Source organism: Heliangelus exortis, chromosome 2 (genome assembly GCF_036169615.1).
Source record: "Heliangelus exortis chromosome 2, bHelExo1.hap1, whole genome shotgun sequence".
NCBI lineage: Eukaryota > Metazoa > Chordata > Aves > Apodiformes > Trochilidae > Heliangelus > Heliangelus exortis.
The window spans coordinates 79,269,285-79,295,209 of NC_092423.1; the positions used below are offsets into that span (position 1 = coordinate 79,269,285).

Consider the following 25,925-nt stretch of genomic DNA (forward strand, 5'->3'; position numbering starts at 1 on the left):
TTACATGTAAAATCTGAACCAGGCAAATACTGACAAAAGGATACATGACAAACAATTAGAGTCACTGCTAGCAGAACATATCCAACAATGGTTGTAATCAGGCCTTCAAAGTGAGATGCTTGAACCTGGAGAGGAAAAGAAGAGAAAGTTCAAGATTACATCTCCTTTTTATGAAAGAATGATGAATTCCAAATCTTAGCTAATAACGAAGAAAAGCAAGTTTCTTTAGATTTTACGTATTTCAATACACTAGTAGCTTTTCAGTATCTCCCTCAAAAGTAGAAAATATTTACATTTACTGGAAAAATATTTTCTTAAAATCTGAAGTAACCTCTACAAACAAAAAGTGTCACCTTAACACTAACTTGCTACATCCTAGCTTTTACTTACTCATTATCATCAGCTATGAAAATTACGCAGTACACAAATAAAACAATTAAACCAAGAGTTTGTTAAAAAAACCTCAAAAAGTACCATTTTTATGTAAAAGGACAAAACCTCACATGAAACATAAATAATGGAGGAAGTGGGAAAGAGTGATAGAACATTTTTAACCATCAATTAATAAAGGTTTGAGGAGGAAAAAAACTGAGACACCCCACGTTACTTTTGCGATCACACATAAAAGTGGAATGATGCTACAAAAATACCACCTTTAATAAATAGCAGTTTTTCATTTTGAAATTATCAATCAATACTTACATACTCCTCAAAGCCCAGGCCAACAATGGAGAAGTGACCAATGTGGTATGGACAAAATGCTGCAAAGGTAAGCAAAAAAGAAGGGGAAAAAAGGCTATAAAAATTGCTACACGGAGTCTTATTTGCAGGATGTGTACTGTAACACACTAATTATTCTATTTCTCATTAATTTTGTGAAAACAACTAAAAAAGTTACTTCCTCCACAAATATTTGCTAGTGCTATATTTCTGTAATTTTAGGAATATACATGAAAAATAATAATCTCTGAATCACAGCCTAATGCATCTAAGGAAAATCTTAAAAAAATATCATGGAGTTTTTACCCTGCATTCTGCATTAAACCCTGAATGGAAATGCAAACTCACAATACATACTATAAGCAGTAACTATAAAGAATAATTACAGATCATTTCAAGGGGAACCTTACTGCTATTAAACAAAACGCAGGAATTCTACCCTTTTCTTTTATGGTTCAAATGACTCAGAAATATATATGTACAGTTCAGGGATTTTTTTTTTAAATTATTTTTTTTAAGATGTGACAAGTTTATGTCCAAGAAATGTTCCTAGCACTAATTATACATGGAACTGGAACACAGAAATTTTCCTATCTTATACTAGAAATAGAAAGCCTTGCAAACTTTTAAAGTTGAAGTTCAGTCTCAGTATCTACAGGAAGGAGAAAGGAAAATAAAGTAAAATACACTACTGATTAGAATTTACTGTTTTCTAAAACTTAAGTCAGTCTAGGTTGCATTATCTAAGGAAAGTTGTTCTGCAGTAATTTTGCACACAAAATGACAGTATATTTAGCAACTCTGCACAGTGACATTCTTGTGTGTCTCCTTCCCTCGTAATTTTAAACTCCAAAAATGCATTCTTGATTAAAAAAGTCATCTAAAAAAAAAATCCTAGCCATTCCTAAAAGCACTGCATTTACTCATAAATTAAATTCCATGAGGTTTCTCCTTTAATTTAACAGTATTCCAAACATACTATTTTCTGTGTTTTGCTTGACATCATTAAACTTTTGGTAGATTTGTATTTTAAATGTATCCACTTAAAGGAATTAAAATGACAAAATTAGAAGCAATAAAGATGTATTATTTGTATTATGTATTCCCTGTTTGTTTGTGGTTCCATTTTTAGATGTCACAACTTCCATTCATTCTGAGATAACATCCGTAAAATTAACCTGGCTGATTAGTGAAGAAGATCATTTAGATGAAGAAGATTCATTTAGAAGATCATGAAGAAGGATCTTCTAAAACCTAAGAGTGATTGATACTTACCAAACACAAGTATGAACAGCGTATTTAAAGATACCACCCAAAAGACATGTTCCTGCAAAGAGTAGGGAGGAGAGGAAAAGAACAAGGAAACAGTACATAAATATCAGTCATTTAAATAAGTGGCTCTAGTTTCATATCTGAACTTCTTATTTCAACAGCCTATTATTACCAGAGCTTGCACATCTCATATTAGAACCAAGACATTTGCTCTAACACAGAGGCCAAAACATCCAGGACAGTTTATGAAAGCATATGTTTACATTCATGGACATGTACCTTGCATTTGTATTTGATTTAACATTCTTATTTTGTAAAAATCATACCTTTTTTAAAATAGATATAAATAGTTCCACCCTCAAAAATATTCCAAGAAATGTATCTGGGCACTTGTTTTATAAAAAAGAAAACATCCATCTGAACTTTTAACAATTAGGTTTTGTTACAAGAAACCTGTTACCAAAACTGACAGTTCCCACTCTAGAAATGATATCACATTACTACGTCATTTTAACATGAGACATTACATTGAAATATGAGACAATTACTTTCAAACTTGAGATATTTGTCTAATAAACACACTGATTTTTACCAATGTGTTCTTAGATATTTATCACATAAACACATATTTAAGAATTGTATTTTTTTCAAATATTAAATAAAGTAAAATTTATACTGCTGGAGGAGAGCACAGATCTTTTTCCCTTTATAATATAAACTACTTCTCTTTTCAAAGCGTGTGATCTGGCAGATAATACACAATGAATGTAACTGTGATGGGCTAAAGTTCTGTTGCCATCAACTCTGCACTCCCTCTCTTCTGACCCTGAAGTCAGCTCTAGACATCACCAACAGTCAAGATGGGCAGCAGAGAGCCCTTCAAATAAACTGTAACAAAGCCCAATAGAAGAGATGCATTACGTGTGCAAGAGTTCATCAGAGAGATAATCAAGACAGGTTCAGCCACAGACAAGTGTGAAAAAGGCCAACAACCTTTTTAGGACTGCTTTGCTAAATTATCATAATCATAAAGATTTTTGGAGCCATTTTAAAAAGATACATGCTCCATGAGATAGGCTGACAATTGTCAAGATTTTAAAAACAGATTTGATACTAACAGAAATCAAAACAATATTTAAGAATGGAAAAATCATAGGGAGGAGCAAGAACACTACAAATAAAGACCTGAAACATAATTGGGCATCTTAAAATTTAAAATCTCGTCTACAATAAAAATTCTCTAGTGATGTGATGGTGGCATCAGGTTAAATCAGAGAAGTCTGAATGAGGACACTATTTTAACTACAATATAAAAGGTAAAACTAGGAAAGGCCAGATTATGCATTTTCAGTATATGTGGTTTTTAAATGGTCTTTTATTTTCAGTGGAGTATGTGATCTGATGCTACCTTGTGTTTTTTAACAAATTACACTTTTATGTGTAACTTCACTAAATGGGTAATTTACACTTTTATGTCACACATTAGTCTATGAATCTCCTAAAAGACAGTTTGCTTGAACATGATTGTTTTTAAATAATACATATCACGTGAAAATAGGGACTTCAAATAAAATTATGTAATTTTAAAAAATAGTTTACTTCTTAGGAAAAAAAAAGCTCCTACAGAAATTCATGAAACGCAGGATTTCACTTACTAGAAAAACCAGAGATCCATCAAGTCCAAGCATCTGTGAAGAAAATTAGTTTTATTTAATCATCAGAAAAACTAAGCAACACGTATCTACAATGAGCCTCTTTCACACCAACTTTTAATGTTCAATATGGTCAAAAGCTTTTTTTTTTTTTTATTGCATTGATCTATCAACAGAACGTGAATACAAATTCTTAAAGACAGAAACAAAGTTCTTGTTCAACACAGTAAACTCAGTTGATCAAAGGCAGTGAGATACATTTGGAATATCTTAATGCACATGTATTTACACCAGCCAGAATGCAAACATGTAGTTATTTTTTATAGGCTATTTTTCTCCAAAACACTGAAGACTCTGACAAAGATTATGTACTCACAAAAGATTAGAGTGACTGAACTGTCATTTAAAAACATGTTTGAACAACTCAGTATTAAACCACAAGAGCATTTATTTTTGCCTTCTAATTGCCAAGTATCAGCTTGTGTTTTCACTGACAAAAAACTCAAAGACTAGTATTTTACCTTGTATGTATAAAAGCAACAAGTAACAGGATAATTTTGCAACACTGTTACTAAGTTTTGACCAGAATTGGGAAGACAGGAAACAAATCCTCCCTCAGTCTGCACAGCTGTTCCTGGAAGTGTCCACAGGAGAGCCAAAAATGAACTTATTTTGAAAAAAGAATAAAAAAACAACTCTCCTTTCTCCATTTCAAGGATCTCTTACTATTTCAATTCATAGACTCCAACTCCACAATTAACTGCTGTAAAGTATGACCTTCATGGTTATTTTGTACCAGGATTTTGTACTAAGTTTCAAGACTAAAGTTGCACATAGTAAACCAAGATGAAAATATTTTTGAAAATTCAGGAAGGTTGCATGCTGTTTTCACAACATGAAACAGCAGAAAAGCCTACCCCACTTTCAATATTCAATGCTGACTAGATATCTATTGCCCATGTGAACACACAGGATTACAAATGGTTATGAGAGTTTGCTGAAACTGATTGCTATACTCATGGAGAGGAATCAAAACATTTTCAGCTACAAGTATATCAGCATTTCCAACTGGCTTCTTGAGCTTGAGAATGGTTCAGAAATCTGAATGTATCTATGCCCTTTTTCACTAACAACCTTCTTTCAAAACAAACCAAGTTGTTTTCACATGATATAAAACAAGACCTGTCCTTTGTAATGAAAACTGTTATTTCTACTACACTGCAACATAGGCAAAAACTGTATTACAGCTTAGGTATACAGTGACTAGCTTTGCAACTCTCTGCCACAGGCAAATCACCTCTGGGGAGATTTTACTGCATATGGTGAGCTTGAACTCAGATGTGCTTACTTGTAATCCAAAAAACTCAGTGCTGAGTCTCTAGACTCCTCTTTGATTACAATGTACATGCATCTCACACTATGGAATTTCTAATGTGTAAGTAATGTTACATTAAAATGCCCCATCATTTTTTAAGAAATAATCTGTCTTTTGCAAATATGCACATAAAGTGAATTAATCAAAATTCCTAGTTCTTTTCTTTAGCTTAATACTTTCACAAATATAAAAATTGAGCATTAAACTACACATAATGCAACACCTGTATGCTCCTAAACTGGCCTAGCCTTCTGAATGCAAGCTACAAATAATTTCTAAACCTGATCAATGTGAAGACTTCAGAAACATTAGTGCTAAAATATGCTTTAAGCTGCAACTGCATTTAAAAATCAAAGAAATGCCTTTTTAATATTAATAAGTAGCATAATAGCATTTTGGGTTTAATACAATACTTGTTTTAGGTCACCAAAGCCGCCCACTGGTAATTTTCACACTAGACAATGGTATTCAAAACTATCCCAAATGGATTTTAACACAGCAATACTACAAAGCATTTCAAGCATGAGTCTGAATTATTCAAGAAAAGGATTCTTACTCACTCGCTCCCAAGTAAGCTCTTCTGCTGCTCGATCCCATTCCAAAGCATTCCAGTTCATGTCATCTGAGGAGACAATGGCCATTATCACAGCTGTTACACTCACCCAAAAGAAGACGTAGTGACTCCATGCTATGCTTCTAATGAACAAAAATACTTAAGCACATAACATTCAACTCCCAACTGCTGATTGCTTTTCAGCATCAAATGCTTCAGTGCTCAATGGAAATACTTGGCTTGGCATTTGCAAAACCAAGATACATTAGCTGAAGTGGGAATTTACAGCTTCCCTGTATTACGACAGTTTTATTTTTAGTGGTTGCATTTACATTTAAAAAGAACTAGAACATTACTGTTTTGAGTCACCTGTTACCTTGTGCTCCATTGTTTGCATCAGCTGCATCTTCAACTACAGCATCTTCTTCATCTTCATTATCCTCTTCCTCTTCATCTACTTGTTCTTCTTGAATTTCAGGGTTCTCACCTACAACTACATTCTCAGCAGCTGGGTTAGCAGGTTGATCAAGCACAGCAACCTCAGCACCTCCATTTACAACAGCCTGAGCCTGCAGAAACAGGATTTAGTATTCAGTTAAATTGATCAACCTCCCTCCATACTTTTATCCTGTATATTGAAAAAAAAATAGTATTAAAACATTAATAATGTATTTTTTCAGATAAGCATTACATTTGGCACCACTAAACCTTTTAAAAGGGGAAGGGAAACAGACTTCTTCAGACTAGCTGAGGCTGGAAAGAGCCTCTAGAGATAATCTAGTCAACACATATACCCAAAGCAGTGTCAGCTACAGCAGGTTGCTCAGTGCTTCTTCCAGCTGGCTTTTGAGTAACTCCAGAGATGAAGACTTCACAACTTCTCTGAGCAACTCATTCTAATTGCATATCACACTTTTGAGTTAAAAAAACCTCCTACACCTGTTTTTTCTGTGGGTTTGTTTGGTTTTTTCTTATTTTTTGTCTAAATGGAATTTCCTGTGTTTTAATTTGAGCCTACTGCCTGCTGTCCTGACTCTCAATATTACCAAGAAGACTGTCTCTGTCTTCTTTATACCCGTCCCACCAGGCATTTATATGCACTGGTAAGGTTTACCCTGAGCCTTCCCATCTCCAGGCTAAACAGCTGCAGCTCTCAGCCTCTCATCATATATCAGATGCTCCAGTCTTTTAATCACTTTTGCTGGCTCTTCATTGCACTCACTCCACTATGTCCATGTCTCTTTTGTACTGGGGGAGTCTAGATCTGGATACAGCACTCCAGATGTGGCCTCACCAGTGCTCTATAGAGAGGGACTCTCTCTTGATCTTATGAGAGCAATCATTATACTAGAAAATAGTAATTCAAAGCCAAACCAAGCCAGTCAATCTGAGGACCTCTATCACTGTCTTAAAAAACATAACATTCATTACAAAAGAAAACTAAATTTAAATTATTTGCCCCCATGAAGATATAGCTTATATAATCTCTTCTTGTTCCCAGGAGACTCCTCTAAGCATTGAAGGAGTGCATGTTTGTGTATTACGGGGTGGAAGGGCAGAGAAGCTCCAACTTCAGAGGTTTCAACAAAACTTCCAGCTGCTCTGATAACAGTGAAATGTTACCTCATGAACTACTGGAATACTTCAGAAATAGACAAAGCAAAAGCAAGCTATATCTTCATTGACAATGCCTGAAAATTCAGCTTTATATGCACAAACTTATCTTTAAAAAGGGTAAAGATACAGGCATAAGAATCTATAAAATGCTGAAGTTATTTTGCAAATACAACAAATCCATTAACATTCCATTTTACAGAACTTCACGTTTACACAGGAACACATGTTCAGCTTCAGCTAACGTAGAAATAAAGACACAATGTAGTAAAATAACATTACTGTTGGCTTCTGAGAATATATTTATTAGTGAAAACATATTTTCTAAATTTATCATGAACAAGTGAGCCGTTAGATTTTACCTCATTTTGTTGACCAACACCATTGAGTGGCTGTTGCTGATTTTGTTCCAACCACTGTGGTGCTCCTCCATGAACGATCTGTTCGCGTAACCAAACAAGGCTGATAAATGCACACAGAGTGCATGTCACCACAAAACAACCCTGCAAACAGTCAGCCAGCAAGTTCTCCCTGGTGAAGAAAGAAAAAACCCACAATCACCAATATATATAATATATATATATAAAATATAGAATATATAAAATATATTTTGCTAGTAAGATTTAACTGCCGCAAACACAGATCCTCCTAGTCCAAGCATTTGTGCAAAATGCTGAATTTGTGTGTCAAGGCAAAGAAAATATCTAGACACAGCTTTTATTTAACTAAAAAAAAATCTGTTCAAATAAGGTTCTTTTAGGAAGGTTGATTGCAACTGTGTACAAATGGTTTTAAGTGCCAAGATAAACATGGATTTGAAAAAGGTTTTATTTCCCTCTGGTTTGCTTTGTGAAGTTATTACTGCTTAAATATAAACGTTTCTACAAAACAGGACCTAACACAATAAGAAAAGCTTCAAGAGTAGTTCAGGAAAAAGAATCTTCAAGAATAACTAAAGAAACATTACAGTCACTAAGCAAACAGCTTGCTATAGTAAGAGGTCTATTCAAATGGCTAGATGCATAGTATCCAGCCCACTGAAACATTTTATCTGTTGAGCTACCCTAACCAAAAGAATGAAATTGCAGGATTTGTCTTCAACTGCTCTACATATCTGGTAGTCTTTTATCCTAGATAAAACCTCTTTACTTTAAAAATCCACACCAGCTAAACAACGTTCAGTTAGCCAACTGAAACTAAGGTTTCATGCAACGAGACACTTAAACTGCTTAAGCAACCTTCATCCCCAATTCCAGGTAGTTCCCTCCTACTTGTTTACTCCAGGTGAATCAGCTCAGGAAACTAACTACAATACATTCTGTAAGGTAAGAAAGAAGTATGTCATGGTACTCTGCCATCTGCAAAGCAGTATCAGTCTCCATGCAGCTGCACAAATACTTTTGTCTGCACAGCAAGAAGTCCAAAACAAAAAGTGAAATACATGCCAACACACAGCTTCACATGCCATTAATATCTGACAACATCCTTAAGTCCTTAATTTTACCCCTCGACTGTGAAGCACAAGCAGAGATACTCTAAGTTGAGTTGTTTAAGCTTCTTTTCAGAAAATTAAAACCAAACTCTACACTGGCTGGGAGGTAGCTGGAAAAATAGTATTATTAATCTCAAGCAAGAATCTCTATCCATTAATAAAAATTAAATTACTGAAATGCAACATGACCTGATGTCTCAAATCAAATAGCCTAATTGGGATGACTTAGCTGAACCCCACAGGACATTAATGCAAAATCTGCTTCGTGTACAAATGATTCTACTAAATCTGAGTTTCAGTTCCTTGGGTTCAAAAGAATAATAATAATAAAAAAAGAATCAGAAACTGCTGTGTTGGTATTTACTGATTAAGTAAAACTGATTTTAGAAAGGCCAAAAAAGACAATATTCAACTGCATGTGGTGACTAAAGCATTAAAATCTAAGTATCAGCTAGAAGGCAATCTGATAAAATAACTCTTACCATGTAAGACTAGTGATGGTTAACATTAAATTAAAAATATAAAAATGTAACAAAGCAAACAGAATGTGACAATATTATGAACAGTATACATATAATACCCTACTATGCGTCATACAACTTGAACTGTAGGAAATTGGTTTTTAAACTTATAGTGTAATTTTGCAACATAAATTTTCTTAACATCAAAACCAAATCTTCATTAACCAGGACTCATTTACTCATTTTGTAAAGTGAGTTTTTCATCTCCAAGGATCCTTAATAACAGAACTTTAAAGTGAAATGTTTTCTACTGTAATACTGTTGACCATACATTCCGCTATACCAAGGGTAATCGACAGTTGTTCATGTAAGATCATGGAAGATAACAAGCATAACTGAAAGAAAGGTTCCAAAGCAAGTATTTTCACAGTAACCTGACTAGAAAAATTATTTGCAAACTATTTAAGTACTTACGTTGACAGAATATCTAATGGCAGTGTCAGTAGTGAGCTCACAGAGCCAGTAAACAAGCACTTGTAGATACGACCTACATGAAGAAACAGAAGTGTGGTGTAAGTTGTAGGTGGTGGCTTGTGGTAACATTCTGATAGTACTGAAGAGCAAGCATTAGGTTTTTAGAGAGTTATGAAACATAACTACCTTAATTAATCTATTGAATGTGATTCTGCTGTCCCAGAAGTTTTGGTAAGAAAAGCGTATGGCATTTTTGTTTAGAAAGGCAGTGGTAGAAAACCAAAACACTTCTAAAGATCCAAGGAAGAAATCTGAAGTATTTTTTAGTTTTAATGCAGAGCAGTTTGTAAAGCTTGTTCATGCCATGCCCAGAAAAGTTCTTTTCCTTGCACAGGAAGGACAGGCTGCAGAAACAGAATCACTTTTCTATAGCTGATGCCAGTACTGTGCTATTCTCAAACTAAGCCACTGACAGCTACAAATAAAAGCACAGAACATACTGAGAAAGTGTTTGGGGAGATACATTTACTGGCTCCTTGCTCTGTAGTTCAAGACATATATTAACGTTTGGAAAGATGCAATTTCACTCATTTTCTTGACTGAACACTATGTCCCTTTTGCCTTTTTTCATCTCTATATTTTCAGCTTGTTGAAACATCAATAGCTTGCTTTCCATTTCTATTTGGAAAGTGAATTTCAAACTGGATACTACAGTAATTTAAATGTATGCTCTCTTTTTCTGTTAAATACCTGTACTTCTTATATGCCTTCAAGATTTTAAGGGGAGTTTTACTAATCAATGTATGTATTACTATAAAGGAATTTTGCTTTTTATACTAAAAAAAAGCATTGCCATTTCAGTTACAGATGGTTAGAAAAAACCAGGAAAATTTTTCTATTAAAAAATAGCATCACCTAAAACCTTTCATATAGATTTAAAAGAAGATAACTTAAACCAAGCATTTCATCGAAATAGGAAGTTTAAAAGCCCTTTCATACATTTTCTCCTATCTCTTAACACCTTTCTGAATTGTACTGTCTAATAACTAGAACTTCAAAGTGAAAAGAATCAGTGAAATAATGTTTTTAAATTTATAATTTATTTTTGTTTAGTTAAACAATGATCTCAAAAAACTTAGTTGCAAAAAGTGACGTATTTTCCTGAGAATAAGACTATTATAGCACAAAAAATTAATACTTACATGCAGTTAGAGGTACTACTCCCAACCATGCAAAGGCCACAAGTGTATAATGAAACCAGTATCGTATTGCTGTGCCAATACTTGTAACCAGTCCAGCAAAGATGTCTTGGATTGGAAGCCGTGAAGGCATATCTGGGGAATAAACTGCGTAAAAAAGGCACTTATGAAACAGTTCTTCCTTTAAAGAAGCATTTATGTGAAAGTCCTGCCAAATACAAAATGTTTGTATTTGGCAAAAGCTTACTAGAATAAGCATATTTTACAGATTCCCAAGAGGTTACACTAAATAAATAACAAAAAGAACTTCACATGACAGATTTTGTTACATTGTGTACTGAGTGGAATGGAAAAATAAACAAACTCTGTGCTAGTTTTTGACTTAGAGAAGTTTTCTTAATACCTTTACTTATCAACCGTAAACTCTGATTATCTCAAAATAAGCTCAAGCCTACGAGAAAAAGCAGACTGCAAATACAGAAGCCCTCCCACTCATCACTACCTTAAAGATATCCCTGTGTGCTAGTTATAAATCTAGTTCAAGGAAAGAGCAGAAGGAAAAAAAGCAATTTGCAATTTTGCATACTGTCAATTTGTTTATGCAAGATAATTTAAGATTTCACTTGCTATCCAACAACACACAAAAAAAATAAAAGAGAGTAAAATGAAAAAACCACACAGGAATGAATGGAAGGGAACAAATTAATTATCTAAAGATACTGACATTGACATAGGATGACTTTTAGTTTCAACCAATATTTATTTAATATCATGCATTATTTCTTCTGCAAAGGTCACCCCTACTACAGAACACAATGCAAATCTCTCAGTCTGTACAGACAGTTTTATAATAGTAAATTTTCTTAACTTTTTAAAATTCAACACCTATATACTACATAAAATTTTCCCCACTCAAAAGCCAGGAAAACCAGTGACAGGGTTTCTTTTGCAAACAACTTCTAGCAATTTAACAATTTCATTAGATTTCCTTATCTTCTTCGTGCTTATATGGATGCCAAGAAATGGTAATGTACATTACCAATACCAGATTTGAATAAAGAAAATAAGCTAGAATTTGCACAAAGATAGTGCTGTCCAAATGTTTAACAGATATGTTGGAAGCAGCTGAGCTTGAAGACTTAATACATTTAATTAATAGACTACTTTTTAAAATATATACTTTTAATTACATAAGGAAGCTCAATTTACATGAAAACTACTAGAGAAAAGTTTTCCTTCCCTCTCTTGATAAATCTTTGACTTACAAGTCTGAAAATTACTGCTCTATGAAATGGATCTGCTTCCTTCCCCTCGCCCCTTTTCTCTAATGAAAGAACCCCTGCCATCTTTACTTACATTCCTAATAATCCTTTTATTAATCTCAGAGAGGAAGCCTCTAGAGACAAAAAACGCCCTATTCTCTTCAGGGGTATTTCCCTAAGTTTCTATATTATACAGAGAACACAACAACACAGAAAAGTACTATCAACATGCAGAAGTAGCCAAAGAATGTGGAGAGTTTGGTGAACTCCAACAACATAAGTAACAACAAAACAGTAATCAAAAGACAAATACTAACTGGTTTTAAATTTAAAAAGTTCTTAATTGTTGGATGTTTGGCAGGGAACTGGAATTTGTAAAAAAAATAAATAAATTCAAAAACCCCTAAAAATATACATCTAGTTATACTTTTAAGTAGTAGCTGTGGGTGTAGAAGTGTACCTTTGAGAATACAGAGCAGTAAATTGAAAGCAGGACACAAACATATTTTGACACTGTCTAGCAATTTGTCATTTCTGTATTGCCGAAACAGATTGCAAACCACAGAAAATGCCAACTGAAAACTTACTAATGATCTCAGCTCACACTGAACAATCACTCTGGAAAACTATCTGAGCAGACAAGCACACCCTTGTTAAGGATTCTAAAAGAATATCTACCTAGAGTGAATTTATTACACATTCATGATATCACTCAGACAAAGCTGTACTCAGCAGATACTTTAAGGCTTATGTTGTTTTATTTTAAAAAAATTAATTTTTATCAACACTTTGGAACTGCAACAGACGCTGCAAGGAAAATATTAACTTAGCAGCAATATTTATTTTTAGTGGAAAGTGGGGAGGGTCAAGCTTTTTGAAAAAATGCATCTTTCAGGAGTGAACACACACAGGGGACTGTAAAAAAGGCTGCTTATCCTAACTTGGTGGAATTGAAATGGTTATGAACAACTCTAGAACCTCTCCATACTGATTTTTCTAAAGGCCTCAGGATTATAACTGAACTGAGTATTCAAATAAACACACAATGTAGCTGTTTCTTAGAGAAGACAAGCATCCCAGATTTTAACATCCCCACATTTTAATAATTTTAATTTTTATGATTTCAGGAGCTGTTCAGGGTGAAGGGAAGGAGAGGGAGACTGCAATTTTTCCTCTGCTTTGCAACACCTCAAAATACATAAAGCTCCTACCACTAGAAGCTTTACACCATAATGATAAGATAAAGCCCTTCTAAATACTACAAGATTTGAGTGGCTGAAATGCAAGAATTCCTACCATGACAGGAACCACTGGTGTGCAAGCATGCTGCAGCACTAAAGCTTGCTGCCAGTCATTTCAGGACTAATCCCTCCACTTGTGTTTGCCACCTACTGCCATTTTTCTCTCCACATTCCTCCCCCTTTTATCTACTCCCCACTACCACTGAGAGGCCTGAGACTATGACCCCTGCCACCACAGTACACATCTTTTTCATTCCCTTTTGCACACTTGCCCTCCTCATCCCTCCACCCCTAATCCCCCATCTGTTTGAGAAACCGATTTCCTGCATGTTTACCACAGTTTCTCTAAATAAAAATCTCTCTACTAGAAGCCAACTAGAGCAATTACTCTTTTCTATTACAGCATGAAATTCAGACAGATTCTGGATGAGGATAAGTGAGCCTGCACAGTGTTAATTTAACTTCTTTGAGCTGGTAAGGCTATGAGAAAACTACTAGAAAGCTTTTTGGATACCTGTGCCATGCAACTGCTGTTTTATTTGTGAATATTAGATGTGGGTGGGTTTTTTTTTGTCTGGCTGATTGTTTTCTGGTGGTGAGTCACCTGTCCTTCTATAAGTCTAACTTTTTCAGGAACACAAATACTAATTTTGCTTCTCCAAAGCATACTGCTCAGGACAAAAATCTGGTATTAGAAAGGCACAAACAATGAAGGAAAAACACAAGGCTGTCTTTAGACATTTTCTTTCTAGAAAAAGTAAGGAAGAAGGACAACAATGATTAGTAGTTTTCAGGGAAACCATTTGTCAATAGATTTCAGCTGACAAAAAAACCCCAAAACAGAACAGGAAAGCAGAAGAAAAAAGTTTCCAGTGCTACATCTTACCAAAGTGGTACCTTTAAGTTTATCACACAAAGCTTTCTCATAATTTCCATTTCCTCAGAGGCTACTTAGTACAAACATCACAGACCTGTACTCTGACAAACACAACAGGGACAATCTGCCAAATGTGAATGTTGTAATTCCCACAGAATTTATGAAATAAAATAACACCTACAATGTAACATCTTTCTCAGTATTTTCAAAATATGAAGACTTAATCCAAATGAAAACTATGCTGCCCACCCATTTTCCCTTGCAAAGGGATATCAGAGATACTAATCATGGCATGGGCAGTAGAGAAAGAAGCTCTGATCAGAGGAGTATCTGAGGAATAACAGGGGCTTTTTTAATACCTGTATGTTCTGTATTTTTCAATGGTAACTATATACATTAACAAACTTTGATGGTTTCAGACTTCACTTTCGTTACTTGCATTGAAAAAACAAAAAGGTGACAACAAAGCAGCTGCAACATCAGGAGCACTGTCACTCTCTGTAGTAACAAATGTCAGCTGCACAACAGAAAAAAACTGACCAATACAGAAAGAACATCAGGCTCTTCCTAATCCCTGAAATTCTCTCACTTCTCTTTCCTGTCCCACTCTAGCAGCAGAATCCCCATGCAAGCTCACCTTCACAGCAAACCACCAGCAAAGTGTAACTGGTACCAGAACAATGGTCTATTGCCAAGAGCTTACTCACAATGAATGAAAACAGGTAAGTGTCAATATGTTTTTTTCACCCATTTATGGCTAGTTCTGCCACTAGGTAAAACATGGATACTTTCTGAAGCATACAAACATTTGCAGAGAAGTCAGATATATGATCATGCTGAAGTAGTATAAAGTACAACAGAAAGTTATCCATAGTTTTCATGCTACTGGCCAACAAAATTTTGAAAATGCAAATCTTCCTGTAAAAGGAAACAAAGATCCCTAAATATATTTTCCCAGTTTATGTTATACCTACACATTTAATGCCTCCCACAAGTGCACATAATTTTACTTCTCACTGAAGGAAGTAGAGCTGCAGAATGACACTACAAAAGCAACAGACTTCTGACATACGCTGTATCAAAAAACCCTACTGTTTTAAATTACGAAGGTTCAATTTTTTTTTAATAGTCTTCATTTTCTCAACAGTTTCTGCAATGTAACTGCATCCTGCTTAATTTCTTACTCTTTCCCCATGCAAGCTGGCCTGTTTCTTTGTCCATAACATGTTCTGAGTTGTATGCTCAGTGTGGAAGTAAGCAAAACATCTTTCTTTGAATACGCAAAACTGTCATTTAGCCTACTTCACAGAATCTTCACACTTAAAAGTCCTCTTACCCACAGATTTTCTATTTACCTCAATCATCCTTGTGTACTGGTTATGAAATAGGACTATATAGCTCAAGTAAAAATTGTTTATAGTTCACGGGATAAACAGGTAAAACAGGGGTTGTAAATTACTCCTTAGGTTGGACTTGATCTTCAAAAGACCCTTCCAACCCAAACCATTCAATGTTTCATTTTTACACTCCTGAGACATACACAGTCGTAGCTCTAGACTGCTCAGGTAAAAAGAGAAAAATGTCATCCCTTCTCATCCAAGCCATGGGTCTAACAAAATATATGAAATGACACTCATGTATCTCTTCTGTATCCTGAAGCTGGCATGACGTGCCAGCATGAAACATTTTGTTTTAAGAAGTTATGGACTACAGTGTTAAACTGTCAAAAATAATAGGTAAAAAAATAGCCCATTATATCCTTCAATAAAATCTTAATTACTTCCAATGGCAAGTTCAACAAAATGGGTCACTCATTTTAATATTATTACATAGCTTCTTACAGATAAGTTTTTACAGAATAAAGATCCAAAATCTTGGAAATTGTTACTACAAACATGATGCAAATACTTAGTGATTGTTTTTGCATGTTACTTAAAAATGGGAATTTATCATTTAGTATTTTACAATTATGTCAGTGATACTAATTTTTCTTTGCCTTAAAATCCGTGAACCATGAACTCTTTCACATTAAGCTATGTTAGTCACATCCATAAGGTCTTAAGAAGTATCAAGGCTTATGGACTACTTAAGGAAAACAACCTTAAGTATTAAGTGTGGAGAATCTTGTTGTGCTACAGGATCATTTAGGAGGTTAATCAATTCAAATGATTCACAGGAACAAATTGTTCTTGATCCAACAAACTTTCACACAAACAGTTACTCTTGAACAAAGGTGGTAAACAAGAGGAAGAATAACAAACCAGAATAACAACAATACAGTGAGGTCCAAGTGTATCCAAGCTTTCAATTACATACTTTGTAAGAATAAATCAAAAGCCTATTTCAGATTATGGTAATCTATATGCTGAAGAACATCCTACCCCACATGGCTTCCTTCTGTTCTACAGTAATTGTATTGACCACTTACTATCAAGAGAACTGCTTATGAAGCAGAAGAATGGACCTAACCCAATCTCCAGTCAAAGATTAGACTAATCTACTGTATTTCTATTTGTTAAAATATTGATGTTGATTTTACCTTCTACAGAAAAAAAGCTTTAAAAATTATCTTCTCTCATGAGGCACAGCCTCACCTTCTCTCATGGGCCAGTGCTTATGAATGCCTAGTGTGACGTCAAGAAAAGTGCATCCTAGCAGGTAAAGTGCATGTGAGAGGGAAAAATAATATAGAGTACTTGCTCTTTAAAATCTCAGAAAGAAAATGTGCAATTTAAAAATGAACAAGCACCTTGACATAATTAAAAAATGTCCAAAGTTACTTTTTAAAAAAAATTTTATTAATCCATAACTTGAAGAACTGCAGAAAAGGCATTAATTTTAAAACATAAAAAATTTTGCTTCAAAGTGTGCATTTGAAAACTGAGTCATTTTTCTACATGACTAAACATTTGCAGAGAATGATGCTATTATTTAGAAGAAAAATCACTTCCTTTATACTCCTGCCAAGGTGCAAGTTGGAACTTAAGCTCCTTCCTTTGTTCCTGACAAACAGTAACTAACCTAGCAGTTCAAGTGCTAAGGAAGTCGTAATTAAAGACAGTACAGAACTTTAAGAATATATGCATTAAGATTATTTTATGAACACTCCATACACAAAGGTTTAAACTAGCAAGGGAGCATTTTTGATAAAATGACAGCAACAACTTTAACAAGCAAACCGAGATAAACTAAAAGAGGGATTGTTGGTATTACTGCACTATTATTCTCAACTGTGTGCCCATCCATTGAAGCACAGATATTAATGTGGTGTGTATTCCACTTCATTCCATGGCTAATTAACTTATATCAAAGTTCTTTAAAACTGGTATAGTTACAGGCCAGATCCAACCTCATTTTGGATGACTAGCATACTTCAATCCCATCTTTGCCTTTTCATTCTCTCTCCAGCACCTGTAACTCTTTGCCAGCTTCCACAAGCAGTTCCAGTCTCCAAACTGGATATCCACATTATCTTCCAAATAAAAACGGATAAGAAAAGCTAAGAAAACCATCAATTGAAAGTGCTGAGTGTGAGGAAAACAATGAAACAAGACACAAGGGGGAGAAGGGGCTGGAGGAATCAGTGCTAGGTACCTGATATATGCTACCACTGTGTGCAGCCTGTCAAAAAAAAAAAAGCATGCTGTGATGTAGAAAGTCGAGAAGAAAACATTACCAGCTGAGGGTGCTCAATCTAGGGAGTGACTAGTGTGTGACAGGAGGATAAGCAGACCTTTCCTAAAGGCAGAATGTGGAGGAGTGAGTGTGCTATTACACAGGGAAGAGAGAGGTTCACCTATTACAACTTCAAGGCTCCTATGACAAAGGGTAGCACATTCAGCCAAAGTAATTCAATTAACTTTTCTCATGTGCCTGTAATCTGCAACTGAATTATAAACTATGCTGGTAACAGCTATGTCAGTCAAAGGTTAAGCTCCTGCAGGAACACTGCTGTGGTAAGGACAGTTTATAAGCTTTCTATTATCAAGAGTGACACATAAATTGCATTTCGTTTAGAACTTCTAATCCTTTTCTTTCTATATCCTAAGAAAAATATCATATGCTTTTGTTTTTTTTTTTTTTCATATGCAACAAAAAAGCTTTCTTTTTAACAACTAGTAGATGACTGAAATGCAGTTTTCTGGTCTTGCAGACACAGAGGACAAAGTAGCAGAATGCAATTTTGGAAGTGGCTAATTAGCTGGTGGGGAGCTCTAGAACTGGGGATTACTAATTTGTAAAGCTTCCAGAGAGAAGCAATACAGTATCTATATAAAAATGTTTAACAAATAAAAACTGCAAGCAGATGACCTTTCTCTGACATGTCTTATACAGGTCTCTGTGGTAATTAAGAAGAATAACCTGAAAGCATTGCTTGTGATCAACATAAAATATACTGTTCCCCTCACAGTGGTAAAACAGATTATATATTTCCCATAAAAATGGTCTAATGTGTTTAATTAATTGTTGGCAGAAATGAAAAATTCTGAGGCTCAATATCTAGAAGGAAGGTCGGTTATGGAATTTTTGGAACAGAAAATATATGAACTGAAGCATCTGGCTCCTTATAGCCTCAGTTTCCTCTACCAATGTACAAAAATAGTAAAAAAAAAACCAGTAGAAGTGAAAGAGGAGTAGGAGATGGGATGAGTGCTCCATCCTTCTAATTGAGACTACCTTAACCTTAATAAGGAGCTTTGATTTTTCCAGTACCACAAACCTAAAATAGTCAAACCTCATAATCTTTCCCAATCCATCTTCTACACTGCATACTCATCTATTTAAAAAAAAGTAATTTATATTACATATCTGCATCATGAAGAATCAAGTTCAGCATTTTTAAAGAATAAATCAGCACAAATAAACTTAATTATAGAAATACATAGCACAAGAACCACTTTACATGTTCAACAATCAATAACCTGACACTACAAAATAATGAGCCTAGCCTGCTTCTAAGACAAAAGACCTCACTTAATTTCTACTACCATCAGTTACAAAGTAATTAAGAATACTTTGGGCACTGTATAAAGATACAGCCATCTTACTTCATAACCTGCCTGATGTATTTCATTGATGATGATGAAAGGTGATGTAATACTAAGTAGTTACTGTTATCTTTAGTTAAATGCAAGTGGAATAATTATAATTTGCACAACCTGTCAAAATCATTTGAATTCAAACAGACAGAAGTTGTGGTAGCATTGCAGGTGGTTAGTTCAAAGATAACTGAAAATTGTTTTTCAAATTTTTGCTGTGCTTTCACCTTAGTATTCAGATTTCTAAACACTCAAATTGATCAATGAAGCTGAAAACATGTAATTTTATGTACCGTGGGCAACAAAAGAATGGGACTGAGGCAGTCAGAAAAGGTACAGAATATTTCTTTCACGGCTCATGTAAATTTATGAAAGAACCAGACTGCAAATTGTTTAAATAATTAATAATCTGCAATAATACGCATAAGAACTGCAATTCAAATTAAAACATGTAAATTAAAACAAGTTTGAATCTATGTTGCTGAATGAAAAGTAATCATTTTATACATGCTCTTAGGAAAAAAATTCTGAGAGAATAGGAGTAATAAAATGTACTTACTTGGTGTGAAAGCAAATCTGTGCTTACATAATTCACAGTATTCTTTTCTGCTGTGTTTAAGCCACTGAACTAAGCTGCAATGAAAAGTGATCATATTAAAACATGCTATCCCATCTCTCCAACCAATCCTTTCCTTAACAAAAAACATCCCAGTTCTCTGCTTTCAAACATAAATCAGGATAATTGCTACTATCAAGCAGGACTTAAATTGGAATGTTTAGTTGTTGGCCCAGATGGACTTAAGTTTCAAAAGGTGAAAAAGTTAAGCTGACTACGTGTAGCAGTGACTCTTTAATTACATCACTCCCATTGTTGATAAAGCACATTCTCTGAGTATATTATTGAAAAGACTAATAACCTAAGGCATATCTCCTGACACGGAGAGCCACTAGTGATACCAAACCTTAAAAATATCTTGAGACATGACACCTACCCACCTAAGATTTAGGGTCGCTGATTTTGTGAAAGAATAGCAATTAAAAAAACCATCAAAAAGAAAGCATGCTAGAGATCAGAATTACAGTTTTTACTTTATAATTTCTATAATCAAATATACACCTCAAAACAGCCGAAAAAGTACTTGGGTACTTCTGTCTCTTGCTGTGAAGTTGCATTTTCTTTTTATTCACAACTACAAGAGGGCAGAAAAAAACCCAAAACAAAATACTGATTTTTCTGCTTAGTTTTCACAAAGTTGATATATGTGCAGAACTGAAGTCGTAAACACAAACAATTATCAGTACTTTCTTTTCAAACATAGTCACTACTTTGTGAACTGTACTGAACCTTCATTCAAGAAATACCAAAATCCCTAACACATTTCCTCCGAAAACTGGATCTTAACAGTTAACCTGAAGACTTAGAAAGTATTGTTTTTAGAAACATGTTAATGTCTTTTATTTAAAAAAAAAATTAAATCTCCCCCAAACACAGAACTTACCATTCCTGATGAATGAATTTAATACTGCCAGTACACACACATGGATGATAGAGGGGTTTCTCAGGAGTTCCTTCAGACCGACAGACTCTGCATATATCTGCTGACAGACATGAAGCTTATTACACTACTGCTTAAAAACTCAGATTTACAAGACAAATTATACAATTCAATTCTAGAAACTTTGTTCTGCAGCAAAATGAAGCCAAAATAAATGAGATGATGAAAGGCAGGTATCATCTGATGCAAGACACGATGACTGAGAGATCACCAGAAAAAGCAACAAGAATAATATCTGCCTGATCATGTTATAAAAAACCCCAAAGGTGTCTTAATATTTTTAAGATTTCTCGAAGTAAAATTACACGCAGAGGTGCTCTTTGCCTTAAAAAATTATCATTAAAACAGCATACGGGTTGCTAAGGGTGATCTTCTTGAAAGTAGAGACTTTGAAATGGAAAAATTTCATCTGACTTTTGAACAAGTTAAATAGAGGTTGAGAAGAGGTTTACAAATGTCTATCTATGACTTAAACACGACTTCTGCTACTCTTGAACCTAACACGGATGTTCCTTTGTGCTCTTGATAAAAAGGAAAAACCACCATAAACAGAAATAGGTGTTTTGTAAGTTTGCTACCTGAGCTATAAAGCCACCTATTTAACAGTCTATAGTCCACTCACAATAAGAACCTTTTCTATTTCTTTCTTCATAATTCCAGTAACACTTAAAATGGTCCAATACCTTATTTATTCTCTATTTTTTGACATTTTCTTACAACTAAAGACTGTAAGATGCTTTGTGGAAAAAGAAGAGAGTATAAACATCTTCCCCTACAGAACAGATGTCTATTTTAATACCATTTGGTTATTCAGAGCATTTAAACATGCAACCAAATAAAAATTAAAACATCAAGTACTTTCTTTGCTTATTGACAGATGGGTGGTTACTTCACTTTACTTGTCCTTCAATACCATTGCACTTTCAATTCCACTAGGGAAACTAACATAAAACATCTATTTTTATAGAGAATGTAAGCCTCTCTATGTCAGCCACTATTTAGCAAACCTGAAAGAATGTAACAAATATACATCAGAGGTATTTGTTAGAAAAATACTAACTTAAAAGTACTAATATAACAATACTGAAAAAAATGCAATTTTCAATTCTGAATCACCTTTTTTCTTGGTTGAAAGCTCCAAAAGTTAATATTTTTCTATAAAAAGCTCAAAAAGATACCAAACATTAGAGTAAGAATGTAAGGTACCAAACATGAAAATACAATTTTCTACAAAGAAGTCAAAATATGACAACACTGATAGTTAGGGCAGAATTAAAACAGTTTCTACAAGAATTCAAGTGATTCCAAAGAAAAAGATAATTTTATATTTCTAAAAGAGAGGTTTGAATTCAACCATGCAAGTGGAAAACCCAGAAAAACATGTCCTGATGCAGTATGATGTAGTACCACATTGAAGATGCTACAGAAAGACACAGAATACTTCCTGTCACAGCCCTAATGAACACCAATACATCTCCGCTAACAACAAGAGCCCCTGGTTTCTCTGCTGACAAGAGCAACCGGAACCACTACTTCATGTCACAAATTATTCTTTTATCACAGAGAGTATTTCCAAATGGCTGCACAGGACAGTTCTCTTCACCCAAAAGGCAAGTTCTACCCAGGAGTTGCAGTGTCCTCACCCTCCTCCAGCATTCTTTCAAACAGAACTTCTTCACTTCAGGAAGCTGACAAGTTTGTATGCAGTGTCTGCCTCATAAAGGGTCAGACAAGCACTAGAGCCAGCACAAGAGACAGGATGGGAAACCACTCCTTTAAGGATATTCTCTGGCATCAAAGACAGCAAGTTAAAAGCTGAAAGTTCTCTGAAAGACCTCCATAGCTCTCTGAACCCACTCATTAATGGTGCGTTGGCTTTCACAGCAGACTGTTCGCTGAAAACCATTGGGGAAAAACATAAATTGCTTTACTGAAAGCAAATGCATTCTTTGCTTGGAAAAGGATTTCCTTTGTTAGCTTACTAAAAAAGGCTAAATCTAGATTTTACCTTGTCAAAGGCTATGAAAATTAACCTCATGTTCAGAGTGAATTCCATTGTGTAATAGATGGTATTTTTCTACTTGTACAGGCACTTTGCATCCTGTTCTTCATGCATGTGTTTTGGAAAAAATTATCTTCGATAATTTAGCTTTTTTTTGTTTCCCCAGAGAACAATTCTCTGCCTACCATCTCTCCAAATGAATGTTCATCACTGTCTGGAAGCAAACATTATATTATTTAGCAACTAACAAACTTAACCAGAAAGGAACAGAAGTACCTCTCAGCAGAATAAGTTGGTATCTGGTGCTTTCCAGTACTACAGAGATGCCACTCTCCCATTCATTCTGAGATTCACACTTAGGTCTGACTTTTACTACCTTAAATTGCATCTCTTCTCTCAATGCTCATCACCCAGTCAAAGTTTTCTAGCTCCACAATACAATTCAGTCAAGGCTAAAACCCATCAGAAACAGTAGGGCCAGACTATCCCTACTGGGCTATCAACAGTTAGGGAAGCCCATCTGACACTTCGTAGCAGAAGTTCAGGCAGGGAGTAATATTAAGACCCGTGATTTCTTCTTCCTTAAGGCACTAACGAAGCTTTCCTGCTGCTAGTGTTTACAGCCTTCTAACCTTGGGAAGTCTCTTCACTGTTCTGGCAAGTGTGGTGGAATGCTAATAGTGGGGACTGAAGTTTGAAACTGTAGAAGATGCTGTAGCATTCTAGTGGTATTTATGGAAAGTGAGTCTATAGACTGATTACTTTCATCCTACTACTCAGAGCTTTTGAGGGTAACATTGATAAGACTACAATATAAATCTAATGCTACATGTCTATGTATTTGTGTGAGTTTACATATGTATAAATATATATTTATACACATGCAGAAAAGTCCAAATTCCAAGTGCAGAGTTTAATACGAAGGTTTAGTTAAAGCAGGCAATGCTTAAGATTAACAGCCCCCTGTTATTTCTCAGTCCGTCTCCCTGCTCCCCAAATTAAGGCCTGTAAAAGAAGTATGATCAAAGACTACCACTGTTTACAGCCCATAACAAATTATCAAATATGCTTTATGACTTAATCCACAGAGATGGATTTATCAGCTACTGGAGTGGTGGGAACTCAGCCAGTCATTCCTGAGTTTGCTTCTTAACAGTTGCGAGTTTACCTCTTAACTCAGTTCCGAGTTTGCTTTCTTAACAGTTTGCTAAATCCAGGCAAAGCAAAGCTTCACATTCTTAATTTCATCAGTATACAGAACTGTTGCTCTACAGAGGCATGACAGCTGCAGAGTAGTTTTAAAAGTTGTTAGATTTAAAAAGCACTGGTATTTTAATAAATGATTTGTTTTCATGAGTACTAAAGGTGTCTACAGCACAACCCAAGGGACATTTCTACAAAGGTGATGTCTTATTTCCCGCAGTGTTTTGTGGTTTTCCAGCTTTTTTTTTTTTTGTGTGTGTGTCTTTTTATTTCTCTCAAACTGGAAAATCAAGACTAGATAAAAAGCTACATTCAAAATGATGCCAAAGTAACAAATGCCAAGAAACAAAACACTGCTTGGAACTGTCTTGCTACTGCAATATGTATTTGTAGTTATTGTTTAAGATGACAAACAAAGCTCAAATACTGCAAGAAATATGGCACACCACTCATCCTTTATTTAGTTTAGTTTACGCTACCATACAAAGTCCTGGTTTATGAAAATTTTGCATTATCAGCTTGAACTACGCAGTTCCTTGTCATTATCTGAGCAGAGCAGAAGTGCTGATGAAACATATTCGCGTTTGATCTCAAGTAAACCAAATGGAAACTACACATTAGACAAACGTGACTATGATCTTTGACGAGTTCTTTTTTTAAATGAGGTACGTTACTACGTATTACTCTCTTGAAGCAGCGACAGAGAAACATGTCAGCTCCTGAATAATTTTACCATTTCCATTTTTCCCAACAGATTTCTCAGCATACACAATAAAGTTAATCCAGCGAAAGAGGCAGCAGCAGCAGTTAAAGCTGCTGTTATTATTCAGCTGAATACAGGACCAGGTATGACAGCGTCTGCCAGCCAAGAGAAAACTGGACCCGGCGAGGATTCTGCACCACTCGGGGCAGCCCCTTCCTCACGGCCTCTCACGCTGCCCCCGGGTAAACACCCCCGGCTTCTGCTTTTCGCACCGGGAATTTCCTTTCACAAAACCTTTAACCCGTCCCCCGCTTCCCCTCTAGCAAAGCCCCAGTCCCCAAAAACCCGTAGCGGGTGGAGGCCTCCGGCGGGTCCCCTCCGACCCAAGCCGGACAGGGCGAATGCCGGTAACGGCCGGTCCCGTGCCGCTGCCCCGCGCCGGGCCGGACCGGGCCGGTACCACAGCACCACCCTCCCCTCCCCCACCCCCCGCGCAGCGCCCGTCTCCCAACCGCCGCGGTTATGTAAGGGGCACCCGCGTGCGCACCAGCCCGCGATCCGCTCTCCGCGGACACCCCCTTACCCCTCCCCGCTCCCCTCCCGTCGCCAGCGGAGGCTGAAGGGCCCGGGAGAGAAAGGACGCGGGCGGTGGGGCGGCCCGGGCACCTGCAGCCCCGGTAAGGCGAAGCCCCTCCGGGCATAAACGGCCCCCACCACGTCCCACCCAGCCGGTTACCGGGCCCAGAGGCGAACGACCCCGGCACCCCACCCCTCGAAGCAGCCCGGCCAGAGCCCCCGCCCGGCCACAGGGGCCACGGGGATCGGCGGCGCGGAGCGAACGCGTTACCTTCCTCGGCGGTCTCCATCTTGTGTGGCTGACGCAGCGCCGGCCGAGCGAGTGGTGTGACCGCGGGGGGCGGAGCCGCGCGGGTGAGCCGTGCGGGAACCGTGGAGGCCCCGCACCACCGAGCCGCCAGGGGTAGAGCGCCGCCCTTGTCGCGGGCGCCGCCTGGCGGGCGTGGCGGGGCCGGGAGTGCGGCTGGTGCGGAGCGGAGCGGGGTCGGTGCGGAGCGGGATCAGTGCGGAGCGGAGCGGGTTACGCCGAGCCCGGGAGAGCCGGGGTGTGGTGTTGCGAAGCCCGGGCTCGGGTTGGCAGGGACATGGTCGCCGCCGTGGGGTTGCTCGCTCCGGCAGCGCCTGGCACTGCCTCTGGGGGCTGGAACAAGGTGC

General features: G+C 36.4%; 1 protein-coding gene across 2 annotated transcripts in view; it reads right to left on the bottom strand.

Annotated features, from left to right (window-relative positions):
• The window catches only part of MARCHF6 (membrane associated ring-CH-type finger 6), a 44,520-nt gene extending 18,840 nt beyond the window's left edge, over nt 1-25,680 (bottom strand). The window contains exons 1-12 of one of the 2 annotated variants that reach the window (XM_071736678.1): nt 25,543-25,680; nt 20,731-20,827; nt 19,791-19,864; nt 10,816-10,959; nt 9,614-9,686; nt 7,549-7,717; nt 5,949-6,141; nt 5,580-5,641; nt 3,648-3,680; nt 1,996-2,047; nt 703-761; nt 45-125 (exon numbers count right to left, since the gene is read on the bottom strand). In XM_071736678.1, the coding sequence (XP_071592779.1) occupies nt 45-125; nt 703-761; nt 1,996-2,047; nt 3,648-3,680; nt 5,580-5,641; nt 5,949-6,141; nt 7,549-7,717; nt 9,614-9,686; nt 10,816-10,959; nt 19,791-19,864; nt 20,731-20,827; nt 25,543-25,561 (1,056 nt within the window). In that variant the 5' untranslated portion in view covers nt 25,562-25,680. Of the gene's footprint in view, nt 1-44; nt 126-702; nt 762-1,995; nt 2,048-3,647; nt 3,681-5,579; nt 5,642-5,948; nt 6,142-7,548; nt 7,718-9,613; nt 9,687-10,815; nt 10,960-19,790; nt 19,865-20,730; nt 20,828-25,431 lie in introns of both variants that reach the window. The other variant, XM_071736677.1, reaches the window with a different exon arrangement.
• Between the last annotated feature and the right edge of the window lie 245 nt (nt 25,681-25,925).